This window comes from Tachypleus tridentatus, chromosome 6 (genome assembly GCF_004210375.1).
Source record: "Tachypleus tridentatus isolate NWPU-2018 chromosome 6, ASM421037v1, whole genome shotgun sequence".
NCBI lineage: Eukaryota > Metazoa > Arthropoda > Merostomata > Xiphosura > Limulidae > Tachypleus > Tachypleus tridentatus.
This window is the reverse complement of record NC_134830.1, coordinates 137,558,360-137,568,065: the sequence shown is the minus strand read 5'-3', so window position 1 is coordinate 137,568,065 and position 9,706 is coordinate 137,558,360. Positions and strand designations below refer to the sequence as shown.

The window sequence follows — 9,706 nt, the reverse complement described above, 5'->3', positions numbered from 1 at the left end:
GCACAAATAGAGTCAACAATGGAGGAAACACGTAGCACAAATAGAGTCAACAATGGAGGAAACACGTAGCACAAATAGAGTCGACAATGGAGGGTGTTAAATAAACAAAAAATACTGCAAAAAGTCGAAAAAGCAGTTAACAAGTGTGGTAGAAATGAAAAAGCGAACAGAAACAGGAACATACAGATAGGTTAGGACGTAATGTAGAAACAGGAACAAACAGATAGGTTAGGACGTAATATAGAAACAGGAACATACAGATAGGTTAGGACGTAATGTAGAAAACTTGAATAATCATCAAATCTTGCTAAACTGAGTGTCAGGCATGTGTCTTGCTACAATCTTTACCAGGCCTGTTGTAATTTTGGGAACTGTTTATCAGACATGTAGTAGTCTTACTAAACTGAGTATCAGGCATGAGTCTTGCTACAATCTTTACCAGGCCTGCTGTAATTTTGAGAGCTGTTTATCAAACATGTAGTAGTCTTACTAAACTGAGTGTTAGGCACGAGTCTTTCTACAATCTTTACCAGGCCTGTTGTAGTTTCGGGAGCTGTTTATCAGACATGCTTAATCCTTTGATAATATTGTAATTTTCCGAAAGTTCATTCATTATTTAGTGTATTCAACTGACTGTGGCGACCGTGAGAAGTGATATGCGAGAATAGTTAAACATCTAGACACACGGGGGCAGCAGCGTCGACAACAACGTCGTACAGAAGGTGGGGCGAACTCCATGATCTTTTTTAAATGACGTCAGTAAAAGTGATGCGTGACGCTTGCGTGAGCCAGCCGACCAATGACGCTCTGTGATATTCTATCTATCAACCTCAGCTCTTGCGCCTGCTGAAAGTGGAGTGTGGCGCCACCCGTCATAGCACAGTAGTTGTACCGCGCAAGCTAAGAGCTCGTGTTTAGTTCTCCACGTGCTGGGTTACAGGCAGGAGTTTATTATAGTGTAGCCGCCGTTGTGTGCAGACGATGGAAAACGACACTTCAGAGTCACTTTCGGGTAGTCCTAACGAAGCCCACAACGACTTCGGGTAGGTCTTCGGCGGGTATAAAATTCCAATATTCGATGTTATTATTGTGTGTGGAAGCTCCAGGGGTCGGGGAACAAGAAAAAAAAAGTCGCGTCTGTATGGAATCGGTGGGATTTTTTTTCAGCGCCTAATTTCCTTTTTTCCTTTTTCTCTTTCAGGAAAATGTTCATAGGGGGCTTAAGCTGGCAAACTGCTCCAGGTAAGCGATTTTCTCTTATCTACCACTTTTCACGATTCTAACACTACTGCTAAATACCCTTAATAAAAGGCAAATATTATATCGAATACACAGCTGGTTGTTTGTAAATAGACGTTAAGTAAAGGGACGTGAAGTAAATCTTTCTTTTGCAACCTCGCGAAACCAGATGTTTCGTAAAAACTGGGATAGGTAAAGGTTTGGTACGAATAGTCTTTAAAGCATTGGTAAGTATATATTTCTAGCTACGTATGATACTTAATTAGATTAAAGGTACTGCTTTCAAATATAAGAATAATTTATAACAGTAGGTTTGAATATCAAAGACAACCAGGTAAAATAACTGTCTTAGGACTAAACGGAATGACTACGAAAGTGTTCCTTATGGGTGTGATACTTCTAGAGTAGGGGAAAATGGTTTTAGAATGGAATAGAATTACCAGAAAAGTGTTTCTAGATGAAGACGAGAAAACGTGTTAGGGTTAGATTATCAAGCGTAACAACCTAAAGATTTCACTTACTAAGGAAGTGTTTGATTGGTTGGCAGCATTAAAGAGCATTTCTTATATGTTGTCCCTTAATGTAAACCCTGAATAATAGTCCTGCTATATATAGGTGTGATTAACGTATATAATGAATAAAACGTTATCTCTGATTGTTATAAGCATTAAAAAAATTTATAGAGCTAAGTACAGTTAAATAAATCCTGTTATTACAATAATTCAGTATTGTAATAATTAAGTACAGTTTTTACACCATTCAATACATAAAATGATTTATATACTAACTGCCGTTACCAAAATTAGTGAAACAACGAAACTGACAACCTTTATAAGTTAACTGTTGCTTCTCGTTAACACAGGTATTAAATGCAAAACTTTTTTCCGGAGTAATTACAAATAACAGTTTTATTTTTAAAACCAGTATATCGTTGTAGGAACAAGCACAGAGCTACATAAGAGGCTATCTCTGCTCTGCTCACCATGGGTTTCGAAACCCGGTTTCTAGTGGTGTGAGTCCGAAAACGTACTATTGTACCACTGGAGGGTGTTTAATGTGATATATTTTACTAACGACAAGTATTGATGTTACTCTATGTATGTGTTGGAAATAGGGATGGTGGTTTTAACGAGTGATATCTTATAGCGAGTGCTAGATACGAAGGTTTGCTTGTTATAAAACACGGTGCTACACAATAGGTTATCTGTGCTGTGCCCAGCGCGAGTATCGAAACCTGATTAGTAGTGCTATAAGCCCCTTGACTTACCGCTAAGCGGCCGGGAGCATCACGGGAACGGTGACTAGTTAAACTACAATTGCCGTTTCTTTAGTTTAGCGCAGAAATACTAAGTAATTCGTTAAAGACAACTAAATACGTACTATGTGTTACTCCGTAGAAATATGACTTATAATTATGTCCACAGTTTTCTAGAGTTCTATATGGAACGTTGTCGCATAATTCTGGGAAATTTGGAGGCAAAGACATATAATTAATTGATATCTTTTCAAAGGAGATGGATGTAAAGGGGAGATATTAGTTATCCGAGACCCGTAGCTCGTGTTGTGATTATAAATATATATATATATATATATATATATATATATATATACACACAGATTCTTGTGCTTTCGACAGATGGATGGGCAGTTCCCAGTGTATCAGCGATAAGTCTGAAAGCTTATAACGCTACAAACCGGGTTTCGATACCCATAGTGAACACAGGATAAATAGCTAATTGTGTAGCTTCGCGATTACGAGCAATAATTCGACATGTGAATCTTGTCTTCGCCAGAGACAAGAACAGATGAATGGAAGCTCCACCTGTGTAAGACATTAGTTTTATCGGTTTGTTTTTCACGTGATTTACCCATCTCTTTAAACCTTTTTTTTTTTTTAATACTATCGTGTATACAAGTACGTGTACTAATGTACGAATCTCATATACCGCTGATTAAAGTTGACACGTGACAAAACTTCCTGTGTTGATAAAAAAAACTCACCCCCTCTCTTTTTTCCTGTCCATACACTTGTGATAAACATGTGTCATATAACCAGGAGTTCAACACTGGCTCCTATGTACCATCTCGTGATTAGAAGTATTGGCATCGGTTGACCTCTGATAAGTGAGTCCGTTTGATTGACGCTGAACTATTTAAGCAAAACGTAACCCTATTTTAAAAAATCCTCCATTAGTATGAATCGACGTATTAATTCGGATAACTGTACGTTTACGTTTTGATAATTTCGTAGTGGGTAACGACTTATTTTATTATTAATCTTCAAGCGTATTTCCAAAAGGAATCTGACTGGACTTATTGGAAATGTTAAAGGTCATCCTAGAACGTACCAGTTTAATTTTAGTAGTTGCTGTTAATTCGTTAAAAGTCAAAACGTTATTATATGTCGTATGTATTTATGAAACGAAAACTGCCTTATAATGAGAAATAATTGGGCATCAATTTCGTAGAAATGTTTTCTATACCTTACTTACCTCGCACGAAAGACAGTATCTTTTCATCTGACTTCTGTACTGTCCATCCAGTTTTTCAACATCTGGCTGTATTTCTTAGTGAAGGTTTCAATTCTGATTTACTTTAAAATCAGGCTGTAATTCTTAATAAAGGTTTCAGTTCGAAGTTACTTAAAAATCTGGCTATATTTCTTAGTGAAGGTTTCGGTTCGGAGTTACTTTAAAATCTGGCTATATTTCTTAATGAAGGTTTCAGTTCTGATTTACTTAAAATCTGACAATCTTTCTTAGTGAAGGTTTCAGTTCGGAGTTACTTTAAAATCTGGCTATAGTCTTTCTTTGAAGGTTTCAGTTCGGAGTTGCTTTAGTGAAATGATTTCAATCTTTGTTAGTGAAGGGAGTTACTTTAAAAATTTCTTAATGAAGGTTTCAGTTCTATTTACTTTCTTAAGTGAAGGTTTCAGTTCTGAGTTATACTTAAAATCTGACAATCTTTCTTAGTGAAGGTTTCAGTTCGGAGTTACTTTAAAATCTGGCTATATTTCTTAATGAAGGTTTCAATTCTGATTTACTTAAAATCTGACAGTCTTTCTTAGTGAAGGTTTCAGTTCGGAGTTGCTTTAAAATCTGGCTGTATTTCTTAATGAAGGTTTCAATTCTGATTTACTTAAAATTTGACAATCTTTGTTAGTGAAGGTTTCAGTTCGGAGTTACTTTAAAATCTGGCTGTATTTCTTAATGAAGGTTTCAGTTCTGATTTACTTAAAATCTGACTATCTTTCTTAGTGAAGGTTTCAGTTTGGAGTTACTTAAAAATCTGGCTATATTTCTTAGTGAAAATTTCGGTTCGGAGTTACTTTAAAATTTGACTATATTTCTTACTGAAGGTTTCAATTCTGATTTACTTTAAAATCTCGTTATATTTTTGAGTGAATATTTTAGTTCTGATTTACTTAAAATCTGACTATATTTTTTAGTGAAGGTTTGAATTCTGATTTACTTTAAAATCTGGCTGTATTTCTTAGTGAAGGTTTTTGTTCGGAGTTACTTTAAAATCTCGCTATATTTCTTAGTGAAGGTTTCAGTTCGGAGTTACTTTAAAATCTGGCTATATTTCTTAGTGAAGTTTCAATTCGGAGTTACTTAAAAATATTGGTATATTTTTATATGTGTTTGCCCGGAAAGTACGCTAGGCCATTTGTTCCGTATGCGACAATCAAAGCTAGCAATTTTTTAATTGGACTATTTTATTTGTTTTCTCTACCATAAGACTCCAAGATGTTTTTGATGTTTCTTTGCCACAAGAAAATAACTATTTCGTTTCATTTCTATACTGTAAAAAGCCCCTCCCCCCGGTGGCATATGTCTACAGACTTATAACGTAAAAAACCAGATCTCGATATTCGTAGTGGGCACAGCACAGATAGCCCTTTGAGTAGATTTGTGCTTAACTACAAATAAACTAAAACTATAAAGACATATCTGTTTAATTTCGTTTTTACTGTAAAAACTCTGCTATTTTTTTTTTTTCCATTTCTCTACTATGTGGTTATAACTGTTTTGTCTCGTTCTTACTGCAAGAAATGAGGTAATTTGTTTGTTTTCTCAATTTCTATAGAAATTGAGCAATTTTCTCTTGTTGTTACTCTTAGGCCATTACTGTTGTTATTCGAAACAACCCGTAATCTCTGGTTACGGTTTTAATGTGTTCCTGACATACTAAGTTGGTTGTTTATTTTGCAGAAGCTCTTAAAGAATATTTTGGGAAATACGGGGACATTACAGAAGTTATGGTAATGAAGGACCCGTCTACGAGGAGGTCTCGGTGAGTAAACCATTCTTTTTTATTATTATTATTAATTTGGTAAACAATGCAGCATATACGCCACTAATAATTCCGTTTACTTGGGTGACCCACGCTGATCCTAACGAACGAACGTGGACTGCTGGAACTAGTTCCCCGACAAGCCACTCGTGTAGACTGGTTAATTTGGCAGAACCTAGGGCTACGCGTGTATTGTCACGCAGGTGGAAATGGTTTGTGTTAAACGTTTTTAGAACAAATGTAAACGTGCACTTTCCGGAGTTGTTTTGAAGCAAACAATTGGCTAAAAAGGGATTTTAAATGAGGGTTGTAATAATACGTGATTGACTTATGTTATCGTGGAAAGTTCATTTGACTGGATTTGCTTTTAAGCTTACTTTAAAACGAATGTGTGAACTGTGGAATGTTATATACTGTCTCAAAGAATACATACAGCGCCATATAAGAACTTACATCCAAGTTTACTATGATATAGTGTTGTCGTTTGATGTGTAATGACGTGAACTGGTGCTGTAGTTTGATGTGTAATAATATGATGTAGTGTTGTACTTTCATGTGTGATAACATGATGTGTTCTAGTTTAATGTGTAGTAATGTGATGTAGTATTGTAGTTTGATGTCTAATAATGTGATGTTGTGTTGTAGTTTAATTGTAGTAATGTGATGTAGTATTGTGGTTTGATGTCTAATAACGTGATGCAGTATTGTAGTTTGATGTGTAATAATGTGATCTGGTGTTGTGGAGTGATATGTAATAATGTGATGTAGTGTTGTAGTTTGATGTATAATAAAAATAATAAATAGGGTCGAAAATTACGTCATCAACTTTAAGACCGCTTATATATGAAAGGTTGCAATTACTGGTGTATGTATATAAGGCTAATTTGGGGCCAATATCTGGGACTGATATAATCTTGTGATGATAACCTCAGTTGATCATGTCACACACACACACACACACACACTTCATCGTCCTGGCTCAGAGTGGAACACGAGCACTGATTTGTTGTTCCTTGCACGAGCGGATCGAAGTTTCTGCTGCGTTCGTCTGCTTGCGCATTGCTTGCTACTACAAGAGGTATTTTGCGTCTAGCGTGAAGCTCTCAATCAAGCGCTCTCAGTGAACTGCAAGGCTCTTGCGTTTGTTGACGCACTAGTGCGTGACTCTCGTACACCGTCTGCGATTTTTAGGGTAAGATTGCTTGTACTTGTGTCCTCTTAATTAAACGAGAAAATCTAAAGTAAGAAAAGTAAGAAAGGCTCTTAGTTTGGTTTACCGTAACAACATAACTTGTCTAACTAGGCACTTCATGATGTTATGTGTGATGTTAATGTGATGTAGCGTATCTTTCCTGTCAGTCCGCGTTCAGTGCAGAGTACAACCAACATTACATTCATGTATTTTTAGGTTTGGTTTGTGGCAATATAAACAGTTTTCTACCTGTAATTCTTTAGATGCATCAGGGGTGTCTTAATTCTAGTTTTTTAATTATTAACTCATTGGTTAAAGTACTGACTCGAGATAATGTCTTCATCTTTAATATGTTTATAGTATTAACATAAAATTAGTTCCTCATTCGTGATGTCCGAAAAACATATAGAAACAACTTCTCGAAACAAAATGATAAAAAAAAAACCATAACTCAAGCACTTGGAAAGGTAGACCTTTCTTCTTCAAGGGTAAACTGGGAATGGGGGTGTAGTTGAATAAGTGACATACAAAGGGAGTTGAGTGACGTCATGAAATTCATCCAGTTTCCCAGGTAATGATAAGCATATTCTCCCCATTACTGTTGTAAGTGTCTCATTTCCGGTACAATGATGCCCCCCCCCACAAGAATATTAGACAAAGTGGTGTTAGGGGATTATAGATATGCTCTGGTTATAGGGTTTTTACTTTTTTTTACTTAGTTCCTCAGTTACTGACGGCCTGGCATGACCAGGTGGGTTAAGGCGATCGACTCGTAATATAAAGGTCGCGAGTTCAAATCCCCGTCGCACCAAACATGTTCGCTCTTTCAGCCGTGGGGGCGTTATAATGTGGCGGTCAATCTCATTATTCTTTCGTAAAAGAGTATCCCAAGAGTTGGGTGGCGATGACTAGCTGCCTTCCCTCTAATCTTACACTGTTAAATTATGGACGGCTAGCGCAAGTAGATCTTGTGTAGCTTTGCGCGAAATTCAAAACCAAACCAGTTACTGTCCCAGGGGCTATAGGATATCGTCACTGTTTCCAATTTCAGTTTCTATTGCAACTGTTGCAAATCATTTACTTATGGCCCTTGAACTCCATTAATGTCTTACATTTAGCTTTATGAAGTTTTGCACTGTGGTCAGTTCCTGAGATTTAGTGGACGTTATTTTGTTAAAATTTATTCATTTTAACAAATCAAAATATCTAGTGGAATAATTATTTTGCAGAATTATTCTCAAATTATTTTCAAGAAACTTCTTTCAAAAGTTCTAACATAATCCATTAGAATGCCAGAAATTGTATTTTTTTTTCCTTTAATAAGGATACATATTTTCTTCACTTCGGTCCTAAACATTCTATCACCACTTATGGGAACACTAGGATCGAGGTCTATTTAAAGTGAAATGGTTGTTGTTGATTTTAACTATGAACGTATGCTTTCTATTAAAATACAAAGGCATGTTAATTTGCATTAAAATGTTTTTTGTTCCTTAATCTCTTTGAAACTTATTAGATTACTGTAGCATTCTTCTTGCCTGAATCTCTATCTATTTACCTATGTTTTGTTTACTTTATTTAAATAACTGGTCATTTAAATTAAAATGCTTTAGGTATCTCATATCTATATAAGAAAACCTAAATGTAATAATTTAGGGTTATTCGTTTTTCAGCCTAACCTTCTTCTTCATGGGTTTTTTTTTCTACCAGATATAATAATATTCATTTTGGTAGTGATTTTTTACCCTAAATGTTTTGTGTTTTTTATAACATTTAATATTCATTTTGACACAAACGTAAATTGAGTTTTTTATTCTTCTTTCATGACTTATTAGGATATATAGATATGTTTCTATAGAGTAAACTGTTTTTCTATTATTATTCTTTCACGGTTTATTAGGATATATAGATTTCTTTCTATAGAGTAAGCTGCTTTTTATTATTCTTCTTCTTTCATGATTTATTAGGACATATAGATATGTTTGTATAGATTAAACTGAGTTTTTTGTTCTTTCATGATTCATTAGGATATATAGATATGTTTCTATAGAATAAACTATTTTTTTATTATTATTCTTTCATGATTTATTAGGATATATGTATATGTTTCTATAGAGTAAACCTTATTTTATTATTATTCTTTCATGATTTTTTAGGATTTATAGATATGTTACTATAGATTAAACTGCTTTCTTATTCTTTTCTTATGATTTATTAGGATATATATAGATATGTTTTTATAGATTAAACTGCTTATTATTATTCTTTCATGATTTATTAGGATATATAGATATGTTTATATAGATTAAACTGCTTTTTATTATTTTTTTCATGATTTATTAGGATATATACAGATATGTTTCTCTAGAGTAAGTTGCTTTTTGTTCTTCTTTCATTATTTGTTAGGGTGTATAGATATGGTTTTATAGAGTAAACTGTTTTTCTATTATTATTCTTTCATGATTTATTTGGATATATAGATATGTTTATACAGATTAAACTGCTTTTTTAATATTTTTGCATGATTTATTAGGACATATAGATATGTTTGTATAGATTAAACTGAGTTTTTTGTTCTTTCATGATTTATTAGGATCTATAGATTTCTTTCTATAGAGTAAGATGCTTTTTATTCTTCTTCTTTAATGATTTATTAGGATGTATAGATATATTTGTATAGATTAAACTGCTTTTTTATTCTTCTTTCATGATTTTTTAGGATACATAGTTATGTTTCTGTAGATTTAACTGCTTTTTATTATTGTTTCATGATTTATTAGGTATAAAGATTTCTTTCTATAGAGTAAGCTGCTTATTATTTTCCTTTCATGATTTATTAGGATATATAGATAGATATGTTTGTATAGATTAAACTGCTTTTTTCATGATTTATTAGGATATATAGATATGTTTCTTTAGGGTAAAACTACTCTATCTATCCTTGCCTTTTCATAATAAATTAGAGTATATAGAATTTCT

At 34.0% G+C, this 9,706-nt stretch overlaps 1 protein-coding gene across 7 annotated transcripts in view; it reads left to right on the top strand.

Annotated features, from left to right (window-relative positions):
* The first annotated feature begins 851 nt into the window (after positions 1–851).
* LOC143253788 (RNA-binding protein Musashi homolog Rbp6-like) overlaps positions 852–9,706 on the top strand; it is a 205,186-nt gene continuing 196,331 nt past the window's right edge. For 2 of the 7 annotated variants that reach the window (XM_076508162.1, XM_076508160.1), the window contains exons 1-3: positions 855–1,043; positions 1,202–1,242; positions 5,454–5,535. In XM_076508162.1, coding sequence (XP_076364277.1) covers positions 982–1,043; positions 1,202–1,242; positions 5,454–5,535 — 185 coding nt within the window. In that variant the 5' untranslated portion in view covers positions 855–981. Of the gene's footprint in view, positions 1,044–1,201; positions 1,243–5,453; positions 5,536–9,706 lie in introns of all 7 variants that reach the window. The other 5 variants (XM_076508167.1, XM_076508164.1, XM_076508163.1 and 2 more) reach the window with 4 other exon arrangements.